Here is a 26,876-nt window from a genome sequence, read left to right as displayed (position 1 = left end):
TCTTGTAAATGTTGTAAATGATAATGATTTGGTCGTGAGTTAAACATCTTTAACGTCTGTTTATGGGTAAAATGAAAGCCTGTGGATTTGTTTATTTCTCCTGAGGACACATTCAGAAGGGATAGTTCCCCCTAAAAAATTATATTAAATTATTTACTCACCCTTAAGTTGTCCCAAAACTGTAAAAATGTGTTGTTCTGTTGAACACAAAGAATGTGAACAAATTCAACTGTTCTGGGGCACCACTACAGTAGTTTTTTCCCTACTATTGAAGTCAATAGTAACCCAACTATTTGGTTAAAAACATTTTTCCAAATATCTTTCTTGTGTTCGGCAGAGCAACAGAAAGTATACACAGGTTTGTACTTGAGGGTGAGGAAATGATGACATAATTGTAATTTTTGGGTGAACTGCAATTAAAAAAAACCTGAGATAAAAATGAAAGACAACATTGGCATTTCAAACAACAGCCTATTTACAAACAGTCTGTTCATTTGTATGGCTGATTCAGAGGTTTCACATTAATAATAGTCTTAAGATGTTGACGTATGTGCCCGGTCGTCCTACAGCTGCTTATTTCTAGAGTTGATGTCGCTGGTGCCTGTTTGTTTATGTGGGTCTTTTGTTTTAACATGCTTTCTTCTTACTAAATCAAACTTTTTCATTAGCACAGCCGCCCTCGAGATATTTGAGCCTTTGAGATCATTGTATGCGTGTGTGGTTGAGATATGAGTGCTTTGTGTTACTTTTGTACTTTTTTGTACAGTAAGTGTGTTTTTATGACCTCTCTATAGGACATCCACATATGTAAAAAAACGCTTGAAATATAGTAAACTGAGCTTTTCCAAAATTGTAAAAATGCAGAAGGTTGAGTTAGTGTTAGGTTATGGGGTTCATAACTAGCTGTGTTTAAAAACGATAGAAGTCTATGAAAAGTGCTCATTTGATAGATAAGTAAACATGCATGTGTGTGTTGAATTTTGGTATCTCCTTCTGCATTGACTGTACGAGACTGTGATTCTGGCAAACTTTAAGAATGCAGAGGATCTTCTGCACCAGTGATGACTCATTCAGGCGCACACACATGCACACAGACACACAAACCCTGCAGATATAGGAAGAGAGATTGGGTGAGAGGGAATGAGAGAAAGGGGGAGAGAGGAAGACATTGCAATGATGGAGTGAGAAACACAGTGCATGCTTGGTCACACACACATACACACACACTAACTTTTTAATGCATTCACACTCATAACTGGAGTCAGCATAGCCTTAGGTTTTCTCACATGAGAAATTCCTGCCTGACATTTATATGTGTGTTCTTCTACCTGTTTTTCTATATTTATACATGTTGTACAAATTAAACATTAGCTTTGACATTTAATCACGCGTCTCTGAATCCACAACCCTGTAAATTCTGTTGTGCACATGCGCTTGAAGACATATGCAATGTGTGTGTATGCTATATGTGTGTCAAAAGCACCAAGGCCAGTTGGTAATGCAAAGTGAACGTTTTGCGCATTACATAACATTTCGACTTGAACATCCCCTTCACATTCAATCACTTCTCGTTCGTAAGCGAGCCACATCCAAACACTGTAAACTAGATAGGCACCCGCTCTCCAGGGCCTGACGCGCTGACTGAATGTGAGCATAGAGTGAGTGATGTGTGATTTCAAACAAGATCAGGCTTCAGAGATGGATGCGGTTGGGTTTCATCACAGTAGGGTGCAGTTGTTCTGCAGTCTGCAGTGTTTCATGTTGGCAACGTTGGTTGTAGTCTGTAATTGCTATTGATATGAACATTTACATTTCTGCATTTGAAAAAGCATTCAAGTTATTCATTTTATCAATGCGTTTTTCCTGGGAATCAAACCCATCCATATTCTACCAGATCCAATATAGTGTAATAAGTTTAGTAACTCTAATGAAAATATTCTCATGATATACTTACCTTATGCCATTTCACTTTTCCTATATAAGCTAAAAATATCTGTGATGTCATTAGGAAGGGTACATTATAAAATAATTGTCATATTCAGGTAAACTAATAATAATAATAGAAGTAGTAGGAAATACATTTTTTTAACAAATACTTAAGCAGGTTCATGAATATCAATTCTTTATGTTGTCAGTGGCTTGATATTACTTAAATAAATGAAATGTTGGAGCACCTTTGGTTTAATTTAAATTGTATTATTTTTCTTAATATTACATATACAGCTGAGGAAAAAATATAGTTTCAAAATATAATTTTCTGATTTAAAAATATACTGTTTATAGGTATGTGTTAAGGTAAAATTATAATTTTGGTTACATTCTGTGAACTATAAATAATAATTTTCCCAAATTTCTTTATTATAATTTTCACAAAATGAAAACTGGAAAAACAGATCAAAGGAACAGAAAAACGCTCTGTATTTTTCATACCTCAGATGTTGCAGAGACAGTTCATAAATTCATGTTCATATTCCCTTTTGAGTAATTCAACCGTAATATAAAAAAATTTGGTATGTGATCATCTCGTTTATAATCACAGTTTCCATGGGTCTTGTCATGCTGTCAGTCTTTCACATTGCTGTTGGGTGACTTTGTCACTCCTGAGGTTTGATTTTGTTCAAATTATAGAGACACTGGACTGGAATGGCCACAATTCATCTAGAAATTTTGATTAAATGAACATTTTCAATGGTCTCGTTATTTGTTTCTGCGACTTTATAATAAAATCTTTAAAATCTATTAAAAATATTTATTCTGTTCAAACGTTTGTGTAGTGTTAAACAAATGAATCATTGAGTTCTTCTGGACTAGATTTTTTTACGTCTTCCAAAGTGGTCTATACTGTAGTTGTATATTCTTACCTACTGTATAGGTCAACAATTGTCTCATTGGAGACATATTTTTAAGAGTCAAAATTGGTATCTCAATAAAGCATAACTAAGAACTCCATTAAACTCTGATCAACTTGAGTAATACAATTTTCCACTGGCCTTTCATCCCTCAACCCCTCCCAACTTACAGTAGCGCGCTTTGTCTCTGAGATTCATCTATTCTTAGCCCAGTGAGTCAAAACAAGCCTGTTCCATTGGCTGGACGTGATCTCTCAAATAACTCCCTCTACCCAGAAGGTTACAACCGTCTCTTTGGCTGACCAATTTGCGCTAGCCGGCGGAGTATAAATGCATTCTGGGAAAAGAGTTCGGAATGCTGGGCTGCCTTTCATATAACGTAAATCTTTATTATGTGATTAGCCAACAAAGCTGCCACATGATATTTTAGTGCCACATAAAGGTATTTAACCCAGAATGAGTTCACTTTATGACAGCTGGATGATAAATGAACTGCAGATTTGACAATGAGTAAGAGCTTTAACCTGCTTTGTGCTGGATGAATGAGACTCCAGGTTGTCTGTTCTGTATAAACTTCTTAGATGACTCATGGACTGATGCGAGAGAGATCTGTTGTGATCAAGTCTGTCTAAAATGTCTCTGTCTTTCAGAAGTGCTTTTTTGTCTGAAGTTTCGTGATTCGCTCCAGTCCGGTCCGGCGCTTCTCACACCCGCAGTGCTCGTGCAGGGATCACGTATTTCAGAAGTTAGATTGCTAATGGTTTTAGTAAAGATCACCTTCAGGGCGAGAAATGCGCGATGATGAAATCCCCGTTTTGGGAGATGCGCGTGGAGTCACCAGAGACTCGCAGTGCAAAGACAAACGGAGAATAAACAAACCTAAAGACAGAGAGTCGCAACACACTATAAATGGGGAACTAATAGAGAGTGACGAGCGAAACTGACCCCATGAACACCAGTTTATAACGCCAGTCATATACATGTACTCTCATTGTTTGTTCATATATTCATACTTCATTTTAATGTTGTCTATCTTCCTACTGTATACATATGATATAGCAAGAAGATAAATATAAATAAATAATAAATCTCATTATCAGAACTGTCAAATGTCGCATCGATATACATGAACATGGTCCGAGCTGACGTGATTGAAAAAACATTTTTATTTTATTTTAGGGCATGAAGTTTTTTTACATATTCTATATTAATGTTTAAAGATAAGTTTAAAGCGACAAAAGTATCAACTACAGGGGGACTTTAAAAGGGGTATAATAAAATATCCATATAGTATATCGCTATTCAAACAAGTTCTGATACATACCGTAAAGCAATGGGGATTGTGTTATGTCGACTCTGTTTAATCCTATCGGTTGAGCTGCCAACATGTACAGGTCATGCTGGCAGCTCAACCGATAGGATTAAACAGAGTCGACATAAAACAATCCCTGTTGCTTTACGATACGTATCAGAAGCACAGTGATATGCTCAATATATTTAGTTTTTTAATGCTTTCAGTTTTCTGTGTTTAGCCCTCGTAAAACCTTTCTTAATGTAAATTTAGTCTTAATTCAGTTTTACTTTTCAGTGACAGATCTATTGATTATTTGATATAAAACGGATAATGTAATGTCATATAATAACATTCACGCTTTTACGATTCACGCAAGCATGTCTCACATATTCATCAGATCTAACAAAGTGAATTCCAACATTGAGGGATGATGACGGACGTACAGTAAATGAGGGGTGTACCAACACAACATCTCTTACTGTAGATGCATTTTGAGAAGTTCAAAACGTATAAGCACGCAAACAGTGGAGAGATTGAACGTCAAGTGAGCATATGTTGTTCCTTCTGTTAGCCTGTTTCATAAGCAGAAGCATTTGTGCTGTGAAATGTCAGTGGCAGCCAGGCTCAGAGCCCCTTGACGCCTCTGTAATGTATTCATAATGGGCTAGATCTGCTTGTCATCATAATACTATTAAATTATGTGATCAGATTCAAGATTGGTGTGAAAGCTCTTGTGTGTCATTTGTTTGTGTGTGTGCTCGTATGGCTTACAGTCAGCAGAAGTGTAGAGTGTTTATGTGGTTTTGTGTGCATGGGGGGAGATGCATGCTTGGCATTCTGTTTGAGGATGCGAAGCGACTGATCCTTCTTAAAAGCTGCTTTTTCTCACCCTTTCCTCTTTTTCTCTCCTCCCTCCATCAGAGACAAATGGCTGCTTTGGGTAGTTGACTGAGTGCTGACTGAGGCATTGCAGTCTGACAATGTGTGTGCTTCAAAACAAACTCGTCTTTCTCTTTTCTTGCTTGTGGTGGTGGTTTTCTGTTCGTTCATTATTTCTGAGCAGGAATGTTCTTTTAAAGTTTGTGCTTTTAGCATCTAACAGCCTTTTCTTTCTACAAGACAGTGGTGTATTAGATCCCCCATATTCATAAATTCATTTTGAGCAGCTTGATGTATAGATGGGTTTTGAATGTGGTTTTATAGATGAGGTTTTCAGCCTTATTTTAAAGCTGTGAAATCAATGAAATATACGTTTAAATTGTGTAAATAAATGAGAAATTAACCAATTTAACAAGTGTATATTAAAAATTGAATTTGAAAATTAAATACTTTTTCATTAAATAAACTTAAATAATTATATATGTAAATTTTAGAGATATTAACTGTTGGATTTTGTATAATTTTTTTATATGCTAAGTTAAATGATTTTAAAAGATTTTATAAGGCTAATATAACTGTTCAATTTTGTGATGTTTACTAAGCTACATAAATGATTTTAAAGTGTTCTTTAGCTCGCGGTTTTGGTTTAACTAACAGCAATAGCAAGTAGGCTACCATTAAGCATTTAGTTTGTAAAATCATTTAAATTTTAATCAAATATATTTAAAATCAGAAAATTAATTTGACATTATTTCTGGGAATAGAAAGTATCACTGCCTCTGTCTCACCGGACTCTATGCTATCTACATTGACCTTAAACTTTTTGAAGTATTACAATCATTCATTTATTGCAAACCATTGCGACAAGCATTTTGCAATATTTCGATGATTTTGATATTTCCTCCGGCCCTATATGCTCACAGTTTTACACTGGTTTATTTCATTTGAGTCTTTAAAATACATATTCATGAATGATACACGTGAACATAGAAATCACATGCCATGTTTTTTCTATATAATGTTGTAGTGCAGACCTCAGATGAAATTCCTCTGCTGTCATCATGACTGTCTATCCAATCAGCATCACGCTGATGCTGAAAGCTGCTATTTCAGACGGACGCTATATTTAGTTGTTAGTGGCAAACACTGGGCATATTCAGCTGCTAGGATGGAGGCAGTGAGTGCATCTTGTCCATTTGTGGCCTGTTTGCTGTCGTGGTATTGTTTAAACGATAAATCACCAAATATGATTATCTTGTAAAACGACATATTCTCTTCAAGGTTAAGTTTGTCAGTCTTCATTCTTTATTTCCTTCTTAATCTTACTTTCCTCTTACTTAAATCTATTGCTCTGTATTTCATATTTCAGCTTTTTTTTAAGAGAATTCTTTTTTATTAATGTGATATTCGTCTGAGGTCTGAGTGAGATGTCAGATCTGTGGCGGGTTATCTGATGTGTTTACTTTGTTTATGAATTCTCTAGACATCGGATGCTCTGACATTCCTGTCTCGTCCTCCGATAAGGCTCAGTGAGCGTGACAACAGTAACCAAGCTGAGAGCCAATGTTTTTTTTTGTGTGTATTTTCAAGAATGCTAATGCACTCGCAGCTTTGCAGTTCTTCACAAAAGTAAAGTGTCTGAGACTATTTTTTGCAAAATGATTTTTTATATATTGTATATTCATCGTTCCCTTATGTAAAGCTTATATGCAGTTGCATAAATCTTCACCAAGGGGTCCGAAATCTGTAGTGGTCCACAACCTAAAAAGTACCATTTTATTAACAAACAAATTTCTATCAACCCTCCAGAACTCCCAAGCAACCATTTAACAACGCTAAGACAACCTTTCACAAAACAATAACATTGTGCACGCGCAAACACTACATTTTTTATATCGTTGTAACAGTGCTACTAAATGTTTGCGTCCCAAAAAATGCAGTCATACCCAGATTTGCAGTCTCAAGAGTGATTGATGCTAAAGAAGACCAAGTTCCTGTCCTAATTCAGGACCCACCCCTTCACCTCATACAGCTCTCAGCTGGATTGGAATGACATGCCACATTAGGATCTTGATTCCTTTGAGAGAACAACCTGCTAAAAAGGGTCCTGATTCTCGTCCGGTGACTGTCACTTCTGACTGAAAGCATGGCAGAAACTTGATTCTCGAGTGGCCATCACTGCTCACAGGACATGACTTACGCCGGAGCCTCAGCAAAATACATATTTTTTAAGGTCTTTATACACCTCTTGAAGGCATAGTAGGTATATTACATTGCATTTCGATCCTCCAAAAAATGACACTGGATCTTTAATTCATAAAATTATTTAATATTATCCCATTAGTATACTATAACACGATTTGCTTTCGCGCCAGTGACGGTTTGGCGTCGAGGTGTCTTCTAATAATTGTCAATCTTTGTAGGATTCACAGGATTTCCACCTTCTTGGTCTTGTAGTAGAAATATGCTAATTTATATTAGCAGCTCTTGTTTTCTGCATTAAATCTATTGTTACCACCCACAAACTGATAAAACAAATCTATTCTTTTAAATAAAAATGACACATAAGTAGTGGAGAAGGAGGAGGTCATGTGTGTGTGGTTAGTTGTAAGCGCGGAGAAGGCGGTTTTGAACTGTGCAGTGCCTGCAGTCCAATCTGTGTGCAGACCAGAAAATAAAGCAATTTGTTATCCACTCGGTCTCTGCAGGGGTGCCTCCTCAGCACTTATTCTACTCGCTGTGTATGCGCGCGCGGTGGGCGAGAGAGACTGTGTTTGTAATTTCACTTGTGATGTGCTGTGTGTATGTTCCACTACATTACCTTAATTGCTCGGGTCTGTCTTTGTGTTCCTCTGTTAAGCTCAAAGCAAAGCTCAAGCCCCTGTGCTTTGCTTTCTGAGTCACTAACATGCTCAAATCTCATCCTGCTCTCTCTTTTACAGTATACGTGTTACTGGAAACCTAATCCTAGAGCTAAAGCCTGATGTGTTTGTTAGAGAAGCAATATTGTCGCTTGTGGTCTTTTGTAAAATCTACTCGGCTGTTTATGTAGGTATGTATTACATTTGAACACATTTAGTGATTGTAATGCAAAGACAAATGATAGGAAATGAATATTGCCTGAAAGGAACAGTTCACCCCAAAATGAAAATTCTTCATTTGCTCACCCTCAAACAGTTCAGGGGCACTTTTGACTCCCATTGTCATTTTTCCAACTATGGTAGTCAATGGAGGTCAAGAAGTGTTTGGTTACAAGCATTCTAACAAATATTTCTCTCTGTGTGCATCAGAACAAAGAGATGTATACAGATTTGGAACGACTCAGGGGTGAGTAAATGATGACAGAATTTTCATTTTTGGGTGAACTGTTCCTTTAAGGACTTTTCATTGCACCATTTACCTTTGGGTTTATTTGATTCAATGTACCCAAGTTTATCCCGTTTTAACCAGCCATCTTTCAAAATTCATGTTCATGTTTTATCAAGACTATTTTATCTCCCTGTGGGAAACATCTGTCTTCTATTTAAGATCAGGACGCAGGATCAGAGAGAGAGAGAGACTGTGTCATGCTGCTTAGATAGTCAGGAGAGGGGTGTAACAGTCATAGACATTTTGTGGGACACGAAAAAAACTTCATCAGACGACTTTATTTTTCATTCAACCACCCATCGATCTACTTACACCGGATTGTGGGAAAATTGAGGCAGTGAAGGATACATCCATGGTGCTTTCAAACGGGAAGTCTTGGTGGCATTATGCTTCTCGATAGGAGCTCTTTGTACATTTCATACGCAACCAGGAAATTGAGAATTCACCTTGCAGGACTCACATCTCTTCTGTCAGTGATGGTGTAAGAAGCAGGTTTGTTATAGTATATTGAAATATAATTCTTTCCAAACCCAACAGATTTACAGATGAGACAGAATTAGTGCAAAATAGGATTTGAGGCATTTGCCAGTGGCTTAGTATGTTGTTATGGTAACCTCTAGAGTTTTATCGAGAAAGACAGATTGTAATTCCGGGCATAACACAGAAAAGTCTGTATAAAGCCTAAGTATGATCAAATAATTCCCAGAATGCAGAGAAATATGATTTATTTTTGTTTCCTGTGACAAGAATGCTGTAACAGTAGCCAGAATGAAAGGGATAGTTCATGCAAAAATAAACATTCTGTCATCATTTATTAACCATTATGTCAAAATCTATATATGACTTTGTTTCCTCAAAATATATTTTGAGTAATGTCTCAGTGGTATTGTGTCCATACAGGGTTTAAATGACATGAATGTGATTAAATGATGAAATGACTTTCATTTTTGGGTGAACTGTTCCTCTAAGAGTATGCAAGCTTCACTTAGAAATTAAATTCTCTTTCTTTATTTCTCACATAACTCTTCTTGTCTATGTAGTGTGTTCTTACTTTCTTTGTGCATACAGAGCGATACCTTTATGTTATCTCTCTGCTTGTCCTTTTGTAGGTCAGCTCTTAATATGCGTTTCATCGCAGCGGTGCTTGTCTTTCTCCCTCACATGAGTCACAGTGTGTCTAGCGGGGTAAAGCGACCCTCGAGCAGCGAGCTCTCACACACACTGACCTTATGTAATTCAGTCAGACTTTTCCAATGATGAGCGATCGGGAACAGTGTCTGGATCCTCACAGGGACGATACATGTTTTTTATGGTTCTGAAAACTGCAGACTTGAGTGTATCCGTTTTTTGGGTGTGCATAAAAAGTTGTAAGTGTAGTTTGAAAGTGTTCGGGACAGTGCTAGAGCGTGTTTGAGCTTTGTGTGTCAGAGAAGGGTTTAAATGCGTATTGGATGTATTAATGAAGTTGCCACAGACCTTAAATGGAGCAGGTGCCATATTTTATTGATGTAAAGGAAACTGAATCTGTGCAGGAAAGAAGAACTGTTCAGTTGACGTTAAACAATCACTGAAATATTAAAAAACATGTTTTGAACTGAAATACTGGTTTTGTCTTGTTCTTTTCAGTGAGTTATACATTTATTTAAGAGGCAAAATGGCGTTAAAATGAGGTGGTAGTACAGTGTCAGTGACCTTTTTCTTAGCCGTGAGTCAAGTCCCTGCCTTATTATTGTCACAAATATGGCATATGCATGTTTCTATAAACAGGTTTAGGCTTCTTTTCATGAAAAATATTTTATAACTTATGTATGTTACACTTTACGTTAAGGTGGTTTTGTTAATAGTCGTGAATTATCTTTGTTAATGCCAATACAGTTACAATGTTAAATTAAAAAATGATTAAATGCTGTAAAAGTAGTGTTGGTTGTACATTGTTAGGTCATGTAAATGCAACCTTATTTTGTTACCGGTTTATAGAATCCACAGCAAAGTTTTTTTTATCATAAATGGAGCCAAGCCTCAGTTTCTACCTGTGGTTTCTTTGTTTTTGATACACATAAATAAAGCATTTTTGTACAAGACTTTTATTTCAGTTTATTTCATCACCTTTTTACGAACCACCGGCAATCCTGTTTAATCACTTAATGTGTTGAAATACTGTGTACTTAGTACTGTATTTAAAACAAGTTATTGCCATTCTGTGTTTCCGGGATTAACTGTGACTTGCCTTCGGTGAGATTTCTCTCTTCCTTACACTTTTTTCTTCCTGTAGTTTGCTGAACCCATGAGACTCAGATCATACAGTGTTTGCATTAATATTTCCAGTATCTTAATACATTTATATAAAATAGATAGTTAACCCCAAAATGAAAATCTTTGCATTTATTTATTCTCCGTCATGTCTTTTCCAACCTATTTACTTTCTTCTGCAGAACACCAAACAAGATATTTAGTAGAATGTTGGTGACCAAACAACATTGACCCCCATTGACTTCCGTTGTATGGACACATAACCACAGAGACATTTCTCAAAATATCTTCTTTTGTGTTCCACTGAAGAAACTAGTCTTTGAATAACATGAGGGTGAATAAATGATTTTTAAACTATGATGCATCACGATCTGACAAAATGTGGTAGTCTACCGGCTTGCAAGATAAAGATTTTTAGCGTTAAAATAAACTGGTTTTAAATCATTATCATTGAATTTCCCTGTCAAAGTGTTATGCAAAAACAGTGATGCATCTTAATAAGGGTTCAAATATAAAGCTGTACCGGTGTATCAGTTTACAGATGGCTGCACAGCTTTGCATTCAGTGTTACACAGCATGAGAAGACATGCATACAAAATCAAAGTGAAGCTCTTATATAAAAGGCTGATTAGGCCTGATAGATCGCTGTGTTGAAAAGGTTTCTCCCTTCATCCATTTAATCTCAGCGTGTGCTGTATCGATGTACCGTGGAGCCCGAGCCAGCTTGAACGCAAGGCTGGAGGCCTTTAAATGAACATCAGCGCCACGCTCGAAGACAAATGACTGCTGATAAAATGTTAAATATTCATACTAACACTTAGAGCCATGTTGGAAACAACCCACTGCTCAACGGCAGCCATTAAATACCGCCACGCCTAAGATCTGTGCTGCGAGTCTATATTACATAACTCTATGCTCCACCAAACAAGAGCAATGCCAAACTCCAGTATGATACAGCCATTACTCTCTGGCATGTTACGGACCCACAATACCAAGTTGTGTTATGTTACTGTAGAAAACACAGAAAAAACATTACATAGGCCACAATATATAATATACAGGACACAAAAAATCCATAATAATGAATAAATGCCAAATCGACTTCTATTGACATTGTATTGAATAAAAGCATTGAATTTGAGTTTTGAAACAATTAGTTGGAATTTACAGTGTGTCATTTTTTGGAGTATTTATTGACAGAATATATTAAACATAACTATGTGTTCAGAGGTGTATAAAGACCTTGCATAATGAAGCGTTATGGTTTTATCACCTTAGAATAAGCTATTCTATCTACATACACCAAAGGTCCCCATACATGGAATATTCACCATGTTGTTGTTTCAGTGAGCAGGCAGGCCTTAGTTGTGTGATTTATTTTATTTACCCTCTCTTCTTCCCTGATGCTGACAAATTTGCAGATCAAAGCTGTTTTGGACCTTTTTAGGTTAGTTAAAGTCCCAATTAACCGGATGTTGCGATCAGTTTTACTTCCGTATTTTGATGGGATTTCTAATGAGAAAAATTGTGGGCGTGGCTTTCGTGTTTCTCTGAAATTCGATTCAATGTATAAAAACGGAAATGCAACTGGCAGCAGATTTACAGTTAAAGGGGAGGAGTTAGCGGATGCTCCGCCCAAGCCGTCTAACATACGTTATGTAAAATGGATAGTCTACTAACGATTATGAGGGCACAAACATTTGTAAAAGATAATGACCCACATTGATAAACTATTTACAATATATGCTGCAATATTTCATAAATTGTATGTCATTGTACTTTAAGTGTCGAGATTTGTGAAATGACTGCTTTTGTCTTTAGTGATACCAGACTGGCAGTACAATGTTATTCTTAAATTATTCTATTGACTGTTTATTATTAGGTCTTTGATTTTAATGTACTGTAAATAGGACTGTATGATATGCAGGAAGAATGCGAATAACGTGTTGGGTTATCCGATGACGATATTTGATTAGATTATCCCAAGATTAATATGTTGGATCAATTGAAATTATGTAAATGGGTTTAAAGGCAGAAAATAAGGACCCAGACAATATGCATGTGTCTTCTCTGGTACAGAACGCATCATTTCAACATCATTTCAGGAAATATTTAGCAGAATTGATGTTCTGTAAAAAGTATTATCCAGCAGTAATGCAAATTAAATTGCGTCTAAACAAAGGCTTATTTCACAAATGACTAAATAGGCTTGAAACATCTACTCTGTTTCTAGAGTCAGCACATGCGTGTTAAATGGCCGATCAGCGTTAAGTGTTGAATATTCAGTATCTCTCTTATCCATCCATCCTCATAGATGTTCATTTATTATTGGAATTGGATCTTATGTCTTCCATCCCTGGTGTCACTAAGCAGGATGGATGTTGCCATTCACTAATACCTGCATGGATGTTCACACACTCTCACTCCCAGCTCAGGTTGACTTCTGTTTAGACTGATTCAAACATTTTTATAAGGACGCGATGGCCATGTGTAGCACAAAACACGCACACATACCTGTACAATCCCACGTACAGGCACACGGTTAGCCTGCCTCCCTGGAGACCAATGAAAGTCATTAAGCCATTGGCAGGTTCAGTGTCCTTTGAAAGGGTAGTGTTGTAAAACAAAGCGTTGAAAAATTACCCATATTACGCTCTTACGGATGTGTGTTTGTGTGTATCACAGTGAGATATACAGTAATTAGAGAGTGACATCAGCAGTGGAGACTTCATCCGTCTTGTGTGTAACGCTAAGGTTTGGATAAACCAATGCTGACATCCTGTGTAAATGTAAAAATGTGTCATTTCAGCACCGCTTGCGTCATCAATTGGAAAAATAGCTTTTGGTTTGTTTCATGCATGCTTCCCCATCTACCATTGGTCAGAAAAGCAGATAGCTCCACCCCAAACCGATGACTTTAAAGTGATAGTTCACCACAAAATAAAAATTCTGTCATCCTTTACTCACCCGTTTGTAATATCAAAATGCATTACTTTGTTTCTTCTGCAGAACAGTTTATGTTTTTAATATGTTTTGATGTTGTTCGGTTAACAAATGTTTCTAAATATCTTTTTTTGTGCTCTGCGGAAGAAAGAAAGTCATACATGTTTGAAATGACAAGAGGGTGAGTAAACGATGACGGAATTTTTATTTTGGGGCGAACTATCACTTTAACTGTCCTGTAGACATTTGTATTACCGTGTGCATTTCTCAAAATTGTGCTTAGCTTACTTTTTCTTGTACCAAGTATGTTTTTTTTTGTGATTTTTAGATTTTTTGCATCTCATTGGTGGTGAACTGTTTTTATTTATAGGTGATTTATATGGGGTCCACGGCAGCTGTGTGAATACTATTTTCTATGCTGGCGTGTGCACACGGAGTGTTTGTGTGTTATGCTGCATAAAGCTTTCTGAAGGTAGTGTACTAAATAGCAGAATGAATCCTTACATCCATCCACCTAACAGTATTTATTTTCTCTCTTCCTTAGGAAACTGAGATCAGCAAGAAGAGAAAGGAGTGTGAAGTTCTTGAGGAGGAGGTGAAGAAAAAGAGTCAGTCATGTCAAACTCTGGTGAGAGCCTTTACAAGTCTCCGGAGAGGGTCATGCATGCTGGGTGAAATATGAAGAATCTTCTGAGATGTTTGTAAGATGGTTGTTGTGCATTTATAGTTGTGGTTTATTCTTCATCTAGAAGAAGTAGTGGCCAAAACTGATGTCCGGAGGGGGATATGTTTGATGGTTTAGATTAAACCATCAAAATATGAGATGTACTCTATGGTGCATAATGAACAAAATGCTAAACCATTCAAATGTTTATAGGACAGAATTATTCGGCATAAAGACAAACTACAGTACATAAGAATATACAAAATATACAATATACAAAATATACAAAAAGTACATCAAACACAGTTTTATCTGCTATTAATTTTTGTTGATTCTCTCTTGTGGTGATTTATGTAGTCATTCTCCTGGGCCTTGACTCAATAAACTTCACATGTGTTGTGGTTAACTTTTTGGCAAGCCTCTTTGAATTCTTCTCAAACCTGACACCAATAAAACATACATGCAACATTAAAAATGTATCTGTAATATATATATTGTGAAATACAGTGAAGAAGTAAATTTCCCAAAGTTGGACAACACTTCTGGCCATTACTGTATATGTAAGGATGCAAAAGAATTTGAGCTTATTGCTATGAATATGGCTGGCTATTTGTAATGCAGTTTACGGCAGATCTAGTAACTGTTTCCTTTATTGTTCATTGTGATTCAGATTAGTATTTTTCACCTCAGTAATTTTTCATTTATGTTGCGGTGTATGGCAGTTGACTTGTATTCCAACATACACCATTATAATTGTCAGCAATGTAGTGGTGCAGAGATGACGTATTTTTGTAGGCCAACCCGGAAGTTAGCGCCATAGGGGTTCTCTCGACCGAAAGAGAGATTTTTCCCATAGATTTTTAGAAGATTATGATTATGATGTTTACAAGTTTTTGTCTAACAATATATCTTATCAAATTAATGCATTTGTTACCGTTGTAGCCTAAATCCAGACAGCAGAAGTAAAAAGCTATTTTTAAGACGTAGTAGCTGTGTCCCAATTCGAAGGCTGTGACTGTACCCAGCCCCGAAGACCACGAAGTGAACTGAAATGAAACGGTCTAGCCTTCCAAGTCCAGAAACTGTTCAGGAACAGTTTTCTGCAGATAACATAAATATTATGTCCTTAAAAGTACAGTTCATGTGGTGTGTAATGTTGCTGTGTGTGAATCTAAGCAGTCTGCCAAGTTGTAAAGCCGAAAGTGAGCGAATAACAAAGTTTACATTTACATTTAGTCATTTAACAGACGCTTTAATCCAAAGAGACTTACAAAGAGTTCGGGGAGCAATAAGCGATATTTCAAAAAAGAGCAATAGTACATTAAGTGCTAATACAAAGTAACTACCTGTTGGGAGAAGAGGGTTAGTGTACGTTTTTTTCTTTCAATTGTTCGTCAAGTATTCACAGAATAGGTGTGTTTTAAGTCGTTTTTTGAAGGTTGTGAGAGATGTGGTTGACTGGACCGCGTTAGGAAGAATGTTCCACCAGTAAGGAGTTGTGAAGGAATGAGTCCTCTGTCGTTCTTATTTCAGTTCAGAGTCGGATTTGCGTCACTCGTTGTAATGCCCGCCTACGTTCCATTTGCGTTTCCACACTACATTAGACCAATCACAGCAGACTAGACCATCTGACCAATCAGAGTAGGCTGACAGACAGAATGCATTAGACAGAAGAATCGCTGAATGAATCATTTGAGAGTCAGTAAAGACGAAAGAAATAATAAATGACATTTTTTTAGAAAATGAAAGTTGCGAGCGGTTTATGACTGGTGTGCTTTATCTCATAGAGTAAAGCGTGAAAAAACAAACACTGTCATTATTTAGTTCTACTTAAATACTTTTTTCATGAACTTGCTACTGTGCCTTTAAGACTTTTTATGTAAATTGCATCTGGTGTGACTGGCTAACCTCGATAGGATTGACTAATCTGGTTGAAATGAGTAATAATGCTTACTTCAGGGCTCCAGTAAAAACCATGGGTACTTTATTTTATATTTAATATTAATAATGTCACTGATTTCTTCATTTATAATGTCAATGGTTCCCATAAATGGTTTGCACTGTGTACAATGGTGTATGTTATACTCTTGTATTTGCAACATCAGTGAATGAGTTTTTAATGATACGGCTCCTTTAACCGTGACCAGAGCACAGGTCACCTTACGACGCATCGCTCGAAGCCACAACATTGGAGCGCGGTGTAGGATTGTACAGGGCAATAAACCATTAACCTTGTGGGACATGGCCCACTTCTGCTGGTCTTCCCATGAGATCTGTGTGCTTCTGTATCATAATTATGCCGAATTTTGATTGGCACAGTACATTTTGATCCAGGTGGACCATTTCTGCTGGAACGCAGTTGCTGATGGAGGTGATTTCTCGTTGGAGGCACATAGATGTTGGAAAGGCTTTTAGTTTTCAACATGGCCTGCTGTGCTGCTACACCATGAACACACACACATACTCATCCCTCTCAAGGGCATCATCTCTCTCTCTCTCTCTCTCTCTCTCTCTCACTGTACCCGTACTCCAGACGTAGAGCACTGACTTCAGGGTGCGCTGTCAGGGGAAACAAAGCTGATAGAAGGACAAAAATGTAAGAGCAAGATAGTGAAAAAGAGTGAATGTGGAAGGAGAGAGAGAGAGAGTAAGGGTTGGTGGCGATATGCCGTACAGAAGCTAATCGTCCTTGACTGCCATGGGAAACTATTTTAAAGAGGTTCTTTCTTTTCTTTATTCATCTCACCTCAGCATTCGGGGAAGACTTTTCTTCCATAACACATGAGAGAAGCTTGCTGGGACTTGAGAAAAACCTTTTAAATGGGTCATGCCCTGAATTTCAGATGTGATTCCTGGTTTGCGGCCTTTTATAGAATGAATCAAGTGTTCACATAACACAACGTGTCACGCTGTACATGATAAGTAGTGTTTTTAAAGTTTTAAAGTTGTCCAAATGAAGTCCTTAGCATAGCACATTACTCACAAAAAGAATGTTTTTATTTATTTATGGCGGGAAATTTACACAATATCTTTATGGAACATGATCTTTAATTAACATGAAAAATATATCGTTTTGATCCATACGATGTTTTGTTTGCTTTTGCTACAAATATTCCTGTGCTACTTGAGTCTGGTTTTGTGATCCAGGGTCACAAATCACATATCTTAAATTAGAGTGTTTTAAAGGTTCAGTATATGAAATTTAGCGGCATCTAGCAGTTAGGTTGTGAATTGCAACCAACGTGTTTTAATATGGAATACACTATACTAGAAATGAAGGTAGAGTTGCCAGAGCTGTAAGGTAATCAGTCAGGGATATAAGTATCTTGTGTTATGAGTAACAGAAGCTGATCAACACGCCCCTCAACTTCATTTTATCTATGTATTCCTCAGTGGTTTTTGCTTTATTCAGTTTATTTGAATTGTATTTGTGTGCATTTATTTAGCTGTACTTAGATATTAGCTCAGTCTAAGAAAACCTTCCTTTGGGGATGTGCTGGGGCGTTCTCGAAGACCAAAAATCTTAAATGAAGAAAACTTTTCATTTTAAAATGCGAACTGCTTTCTTTTAAGGCTAGATATGGTCCGTAGTGATAACAGTGTTTTATAAACACCGTGCTGTAAGTCACTGATGTGTCTTCAGTAAATATGTGCGTGTGTCTCAGTGTGTGAGAATCAGCCGTGTATACTGTTTCTCTCCTGGGAGTCTCTTTATACCGCATTATACTGTAATGACTGCTGTAAAAATACACTGAGCTTAATCTCTTGGCAGGTCTCTACACACGAAAACATGTTCAAAGCCTGAGAGCGCCTATGGCTTGTTTGTTAACCTTTATTCACGGCGTATCGGCAGAGCATTCACCCAAGCTCCTCCAACATCATTTCAACGTTGTTTTCATGTAATGCAATCTTTATTTATCGCTAGGATGATACAAGGATCAGGAGCATTGCAACATTTTTGGTAAATTGTAATGGAGTCGCTTTAAAAAGTAAATACAGTATAGTTTAAATAGGGTGATGGAACTATTTTAGTCCCTTTTTCATCAGGTGTATCTTGGCCACTTTTATGTCATTATTAAGCTGCTAAAACAGTACTTGAAATGTCTGGATGAAATGTGACCTCTTCGCATGAGTACAGTCAGTGATGTTCCCAGTCAAGCACACTATTCACGGAGCTGCAAGGTCCTAACTCAATTACTTAAAATCTGTGTGCATATGTGGGAGCCTTTGAATCATCTACAAGATGCCCTGGGTTGTTTGTGTGGTCGTTTTGTGAGTATATGTGTGCCGTTGTGTGTGTCCATAAGTGACAGAGCAGGGCAGTTTGTCCCCTCGGCTTTGGTAGTTACACTCTGTGCTTTTGTGGTCATTCTGCGTCCTTCTGAAAGGCTAACGTGAATTAAAGTGGAACAAAATGGCAAAAAATATATGATGTCCTTGTGTTAAAAGTAATTCTAGAAAAAAACATGCCAGTTTCAGTCTCATATTCCCTCATTGCAGCTCAGTTATACCGGAAAAGCTACCATGAGTAGTAAACACTTTTAATGCCTTCTCCAAAATTTGGTCATTAACAAAATTTCTGCCTAAATCTATATGTTGCTTGCAAAAAAGAATTTGGTCAATCTAAATGGCTCATTGAATAACCGTCAAACGAGAACGTGTCATCTGTGCCCTGCTCTCGTCTTCTCATCTGTTTTGTCCAAGATCAGCAGAGTTCAATTGAAAACTGTTTCTGGTTGTGTTGTGCAGTATCTTTGAGGGTGGGATGGAGGGGTGGTCTCTCATATGGGACCATCTGGCTCTCCGTCTTATTCACTCATCACATTTACATCTGATTACTGCAGGCAGCCATGTTGAACACAGATCTCCGCATGTGCTTCTAAATGCTTTTGCGATTTCGTACCATAACTACATCCAAAACAAAAATAATTCCCATCCATTTGCAAATTGGTATACCGATGTCATGTTTCAGTGCTATGCGTGTATAGGTTGTACTGTATATAAGACAAATATCGAAAATGCATGTTGTTGGTTCAAATCAACAGTAAAAAAGGTTTACAGGTTTGTTTATAAGATACAGTGCATATCATTATTATAAAACAGGGCTGTACAGTGCGACATATGGAGTAACGTGGTTAAATGTGAGTGGGTCTTTCTCCGTTCAAAATTGTATAGTCTAAAAACAACGTCCCAGTGTTTCCCCGAAGTTTCTGTGGCGTAGGGAGTAAGTAGCTTGACAAGTAGTACTGACTGTACATAAGAGTGCAAGATCGAATACATCACATACCGTATCAGATCAAACATTCATATTCAACAAAATGAAGAAAATATTTGAAAATGGCTAACAGTTGTTTACTAAATAAGTGTACAGTGAGGTTAAGGGTAGTAAAGAGGTCTTTATTGTCCCAATTAGTTGTCATCTATTTTATAATTGTAATATATAATCATTTACATGCTTATTATTATTGTATAATGTACAACATTACTGGTTTATCTTGCTGTTTCGAAACGGAATGAAGTTCGTCAATATCAATCTCATGGGGGTGACGAAACAAATGAAAGAATGCTACAAATGCTCTTTTACCTTTTTCTATCACATTACAGATCATAAAGGCATTTGTTTTCAATAAAATAGATTTAAGACTATACATAAAGTTCATGTTTAGGGGTAGTTGTAGGGCTTTAATAACTCAGTAAATTGCCATTATTTTGATCAATATAATGATTCACACTCTGTTATTATAGCATAATGTTTCTGTAGAGTAAAGCATTGAAAATACAGAACTAATTTGGTAAAAACTTGAAATCAAATGGCCCCAATACATCTAATTTTGTAACGTTGATGTCCTTTTTCAGTTACCTGTCTATTTATGTGATGACCTGCACTAGTGTTTTTAAAGATGATAACAGACGTAGCACAGATGCTATGTACAAAAAACCGTTAACGTACAGCCCTGTGAAAACCATTTGCATCTATGAGTTCATCTTCAATATATTCAGAGTCTGTATCTATGCGCTAGAATAGCCATTTGTTAATTTGGAATAGCCTAACATCACCTAAAGCGTTTCAGAGATTATTCATGTGAGAATTAAACGCGGCAGTTTGCTTTTGGCAAATGTTCAACAAACCATATGCATATGTGTTTAATATTTGCCTCTTAATTAGGTCAAAGATTATTAGCAGTGTGGCAGTACAGTCATTACTTCACATGTCAATTCAGTTTTTCTGTAAACATATGGACAAGACTGCACCTCTGGTGTATTATTCTGTGTGTTGATGTGCATTGATGAATTGTCTGACTTTGCCAATGGGGACTTAAATACTCTTGTTTGTTGGATTTTAAGGTCACGCCCCTCTTGAATGATAAGTCGACTTAAACTAAAACAATTGATATTTTTTATCACATCAGGTTTCAAATAATATGCCTACTGATTCTTTGTTAATGGTACAAAGTGCATATTGTGTATTTATAGCTATGTTGGCCAAAATAATTCAAAAGAATACCTAGCATAACTAAAACTTTTCCTCAAAATGTTTTGTAATTTCAATAAAATGAACAGTTCACCCAAAAATGAAACTTCTATCATCATTTTCTTTATCATTTGTGCTGACGAACACAGAGAAAGATATTTGGAAGAATACTTGTAACCAAACCACCATTAACAACCATAGGAAACATGACAAAGGGAGTCAAAAGTGCCGCAGAAAGGTTTGCTTTCTTACATTCTTCAAAATATAAACAGAACTAACATATTTATTAAGTTTTCTTTCTACTGTGGTAGTAAATGGAGTAAATGAAGACAGACTTTTCTTTTTTGGGTGAACTGCTCCTTTAACTCTATTTATTGACTCTATTACACAGATTGTCCTTTAAATGTGGAAATTCAGATGTATTTATTTTGACTGGTGGACAATAAAACTGGCAATAAAACATCATAAATATTATAGATCAGGGGTGCCCAATCCTACTATTAATAATAGCAAGAAAATCTTCCACCCTTTTGACCTTCCTTTCAGAAGCTGAGAAACTCAGTTTTCTTACCAAAAAGTCAAGGTGCAATTCCTCAGCGAGTACCACTAATCTCAGTTAAACTGAATCTTGGTGTCATGGGGATCTCTTGAGAAAAGTATCCAGGGACCGGAAGAAACACAACTGCGAAGAGAGAGCGGCGTTTGGCGAACAAGCACCGAGCCGAACAGATTGTGTCGTCTCAAAGGTCACCGTCGCTTATTTCCTGGAAGGGGCTGACATCCATTACCCCATCCCTGACTGGACACATTTCACACAGCAGGATGTCTAGATCCAAAATATAACACACTAGCTATGTTCAGATTGGATTTCTTGCTTCTTGAGTGTTCATCGTATAGATTATTTGGAGTAGACACGACATGCAGTTAAAGAAAACTGGTACAATCCCAGTGACATTTTCAGTCAAAACTTGAAATATACATTTTCAGAGAATTTATGTATTACCAATGTATTGAATATTAGAGTCCAGACATCAGAAAAAATGTCAGTCTAAGCACAAGTGTTCTATCATAAAAGAGAGAAAAATGTATGCGTTATGAATGTGACAAAAAAGAATGCACGTTTTTGCGAGACAACATACTTTGTAGGATTTCTGTGAATTAAAATGCACAAACTAGAAGCAATAATACCCAACAAATGAAGAAATGGCTGTTCATAGACCATAGAAAATAGACCAAAACATAAACAGTGTTATACAGAGGACGGCGAGTTTAGTGTGCGAGTCTTAGTGTCCTCCTCACTTCTAATGCATTATTATCAGGATATTCCAGCAGAATGAACATTTCTGTTATGACCTCCCTCATGGCATGCCCTTTATTTTTCTGTTTGTTCTTATGTTTGCAGCACATGCAGATTGCGCTGCTGCAGAACCAGCGCTGTGTCTCCCGGGCTGCCTCGTGCAATTTGTCAGCGTTCGGTGTGAATCCGACTTTATATGCGTCTAATCTGTAATCATTAGATCTCTCTCCACACCGGGTCACTTCTTTTTTTCTGTGGCTCAGTCTATCATCCGTTCAGAGTTTTTTCTGGATCGATGTTTAGCGAGCGGTCTGCCAATGCCGTCATGTGCTGCTCAGGAGAGATTGGAAGTGACTGCAGCGAATTGACAGTAGTTGAGATCACAATGACTTTTCGATGAAACTGAATGTATAGAAATCGAGGTGATCTTCTGTTATGGGGCGAGACTGTGTGTGTGTGTGTGTGTGTGTGTGTGTGTGTGTGTCTGTCTGTGTACGTACGGAGGAAACGTGTGAGATCAAACATTATTGGTTTAGGTTTTTTTTGGTCTCCTTGAGCTATGAAAAGGCAACATCTGAGCAATAAAACAGTGATTAAACCTTACTCTGGGGAATGTGACAGAAAGTCAGACGAAGATAAACACGCAAGCCCATAATTCTTTCCCAGAAGATAACATGTTTAAGTGACGTTTGCATCACATCACATGGATGTGAGTGGAGTGTAATTAAATTTCTCGCTGTCTGCGAGGCAAGAATCTCAATCTGCATGGGATGAGGTTTGGTTAGGGGGCGTATGCAAATTCTCATCCGCATTCAAGATTAACCAATGATTTGAGGTGTTAACCTAATTACACAGAGCTATTTAAAGACACACAGATGATTCAATCATGAAATCAGCATGTGCTCTGGTCCTGTGTACTCCCTTAGCAACACACACGTATAGTAGAGGCCAAATATGATGTCGAGAGATGTATATATGTGCAATGTTTGCTCTAAGTGTAGCTTTTATAAAACCAATAAAAGTGAAGTTTATGGTACAACATGGACAAAACACTAAGGGACAGATTTACCAAGAGCTTGCGCCAGCGCTAAAAAGCTACTGTCAGGATTTACAGAAACGCTGTAAAGCAATAGTATTTATTAGCACAAAAGATTGTGTAAATATGCAACATGTCAGTAAATCACAACCAGAAATTCCTTGAAATTACATTCTTACACTAAATGTCTCTGTTTAGTTAATCTGGTCCCAAATGTTTAAGATATTTACTGGGCAAAATTATTTGGCAGAAAAATATACTGCATATCAGGAAATATGGGTTTTATTCTAGTATACAAAAATGCATAGAAAAATAAAAAACAGCATGTAGTACGCTGAATTCGATTTTATCTGTTATTCATATTTGTTGATCCTCTCTTGTAGTAATATTCAGCAGTCATACTCCAGGGCTTGGTCTGTTTAGGGCTGCTCTTGGGCTATGTGTACTTTTTGCCAGGCCTCCTTAAATTCTTCTCAAAGCTTAGCTTCAGTTTGTACCCCAAGTACGGCTGTGAATGAATATAAAATTATAACATGAATACATGTTAAATGCATCTATAATAATATATTAGAGTAAATAGAATTAGAAAAAAGCGAAAACGTCAATTGTCCATCACTTCAGCTGTAAAATAAAAATGTTGCCCAAATGAAGCAAACAAGTAGTATTAACAAAAAAAGTCAAATAGTATACAATTTAATTACAGTGCAAAATGAAATTAATAATTGTTAACCAGGTGGAATTAAGATGGTAAAATAAATGTGACATAATGTGTCAATAATAGTTATAATAGTCTCTCTCTCTCTACTTTCTAGTTCTTGGCATGTTCTCTAGTTCAAACCTTCGGTGTCAGACTTTAAGACACACAGTATAGACTGCAGTGTCTCTCTCCCCTCTCTTTCCTTTACTGTGTGCGTGTATCATCGCTCTCTCTCTCTCTTACTCTCTTCGTCTTGCTCTTCTCTAAATGAATAATGCATTGACAAACACTGACTAGATTGAAAACTCTCTGTTCCTACCAGGAACGGAGCCTCCTGTCTAAACGTGTTTATTTGTGTATGCCAGTCATTATTTCTGCCTGACACATGCGTGCAAAAACTGACAATCTGATCTCTCCCTCAACGGTTTTGTGTGTGTTTGCAGGAGAGTGAGCTTCAGCATGTTCTGCAGGAGAAAGCACGTCTGAATCTGCAGTTGTTCAACGATATCCAGAAGGCAGCAAAGTATGAGCAGGTAAGCAGTCAGTCTCATTCAGGCTTCAGGGCTAGATAACAACCCCTCCACACACACAATGGCATTGTAATCCGTTCCGGCGGTATTTTGTTCTCTGGTGGAGAGAGCTAATGGTGTTTTTCCCACTTGAGTGGAAATGGAGGATTGTTCTTCATAAAGCTGGAGGCCTTGGGCCGCCCGCAACACATTTTTGCTCCTCTAACTCAATCCGTTAAGTCCCTCTGCCCTGCTGGAGCACATCAGTGACCACCCACTCGCTCGGAAGATGGATGAGTTCATCTACGAATGAGTATATCCACACACTCAATATCAAACCCTGAACCTCTTCACCGCCTAACTCTTATATGTGGTTGCCTTCTAAGGTTTAAATGGAGCCTTGTGAGTGACTGATCAGGAATGCTTTACCAAAAATTCCTTCAGGAAAAATAATCGGCACTCATCTGCAATATTTGCTACAAGTTTAGTAATACGAGACCTGTCTCCTTGAATGGGGGCGGACAGACATCTTTAAAAAACGCTTGCTACGATCACAACAAAACAACCAACCATTTTTAACCAACAATTAAACCTTAAACGTTGAATTTGCACCTCAGCGACCAACGGCAAGAACTCCATTAAAACTTTTGGCAGGACTGCCTTGAAGAAACAGCTTGTCTCTTGGGCAGAAGCACTGAGGTGCTTTACCTGGTGTTACAGAAACACAAATCTAGACCCTTGAGCAAAGGATAATTTCTAATCCATTTTAAACCTTACAGACAGGTTTATCTGTTAATGTCTCTTGCCAGCTGTTTAACATGCAGCCGTAATGGTACGGACAGTTTTCTCGTGTCTGTCTTTATGTCTGATAATTGTTCTTTGTGGTTGCATAGCAGGCAAAGAAACTAAGAATCAACAGCCGGGTTTTTAAATTTAGAAATTGAAAGCATTTATTATCAAAAAGTTTTTGCGCTCGTTTGAGGTGTTTTTTATAACTTGCGAAAAAGGGTTAATGCGAATAATTGTAGATGGAAACGCATTTGCTGAATAAATTCCTCCAAAAAGTTGTGTACCTGACTAACCAGAGTACCCGACGGCGTAAGCTGACTAACCAGAGTACTGATCTTGTTCACAGCATCTCAAATGCCTGTTCAAAGTCGTCAGAGTATTTCTGTAAATGCCTCCCAGAACTGTCACGACTGCGTTTCCCAAACTGCTCATTCCAATTTTGCGCATAAGCTAATCTTTCAACTTTGGATGGTAACCCGGCTATTGAAATGGAGAAAGTGTGTCCAGATGTGCTAAATTCAAGAATGTGTTTCATGTGTGAAGTAGATTTTCATCTCTGTCGTCCGTTTCTCTTAATCCTCTTCAACATGTTGGTATTAATATATTTTTGGGTGGGTTTCATTCACGGTCCATCTGTATTGTGTGTTGGTGCTAAAGGGGTAAACATGTAATTTCCTGGATGGTCAAGTTGATATTGCTTGTTATTGTCGATTACTGATGTTTATTTATATAGTCACACCAAAGCAATTTCCTGGCAGATCTTTTTATGACAATGTCTGGTTACACAGTACACCAGACGTTGTGTTTTTGGGTATGCTATATGTGTTTGAGTGTGTACTGCGCGGCTGTGGGTTTGTGGCTCACTGGCTTTGCTGGGGTTGTTTGGGAGGATATGAAGAAGCGCTGCTCTCTGGAACTGGCGGATATTACGCTTTTCCAATAGCTGAATGATATAAAAACATGATTGGGTTCAAGGTTGAGCAGCAACGTTTTTTAAAGTGCCGCTTTGTCTTGACGCTGATAGACCGTAACTCCCATCAGTCATGTTGCCGTCACTCAGACATATTGAATATTACTCAACACATCAGTTAGATCCCAGTATCTCATTCATTTCATATAAAACTGTTGTTTGTACACACATCATGGTCATAATGTATTCTAATGAGACTAAGGATGTTAACAATTAATAAATTATTATTAATTTATCATAAATAATTTAGTTGATAGGCTAATTGATGATTAATCAAATGCATTTCGTGGTCATGCATGTAGGCAGAATGTAAGTAACATTTCTAATGTTTTTTACATGTTTTATAATAATGATGAACTAAGGAATTACTAAATGTAACTAATATAACAAGTCCCCCATTGCCAAAAAACGTTTTAAGATATACGTTTTTTTGATTTGTAAACAAAATAAATTAAATGTACTATGTGTAATTCATTAGGAGGATCTATTGACAGAAATATAATATACAGTGCATAACTATGTCTTCAGAGGTGTATAAAGACCTTAGATCATGATGCGTTTTTTTATTACCTACACACACCGCTGGTCCCCTAACATGAAATTGATGGAAGTTTCTACAGTAGCCCTAAACGGACAAACTGCTCACTCATTCTACAGAGCACGTTATCTCCTTTGGCATTTCAGTCCTGTTTCAGCCGCCATAGTGCTTCGAAAGGGAGGGGGGAGTGAGCGATTTCCCTTTAAGCGAATCTTAAATATTCAGCTTGTTTAATAATATATATTATACGTATTTACAAGAAATTCCAATGCTGTTAGTATGAGAAGCTTACGGACTCATGCATGCCATTCTTTGCAGTT

General features: G+C 37.2%; 1 protein-coding gene across 1 annotated transcript in view; it reads left to right on the top strand.

The window, feature by feature from the left end:
- rimbp2b (RIMS binding protein 2b) overlaps window positions 1-26,876 on the top strand; it is a gene marked incomplete at its 5' end in the record, with an annotated part of 90,596 nt that overhangs the window by 24,746 nt on the left and 38,974 nt on the right. Inside the window, 2 exon segments of the mRNA XM_079467250.1 lie at window positions 14,129-14,212; window positions 24,194-24,283. Of these exon segments, the coding sequence (XP_079323376.1) occupies window positions 14,129-14,212; window positions 24,194-24,283 (174 nt within the window).

Source organism: Barbatula barbatula, assembly GCF_947034865.1.
Source record: "Barbatula barbatula genome assembly, chromosome: 11".
NCBI lineage: Eukaryota > Metazoa > Chordata > Actinopteri > Cypriniformes > Nemacheilidae > Barbatula > Barbatula barbatula.
The sequence above is the reverse complement of the archived record's forward strand: the minus strand, read 5'-3'. Positions and strand labels throughout refer to the sequence as shown.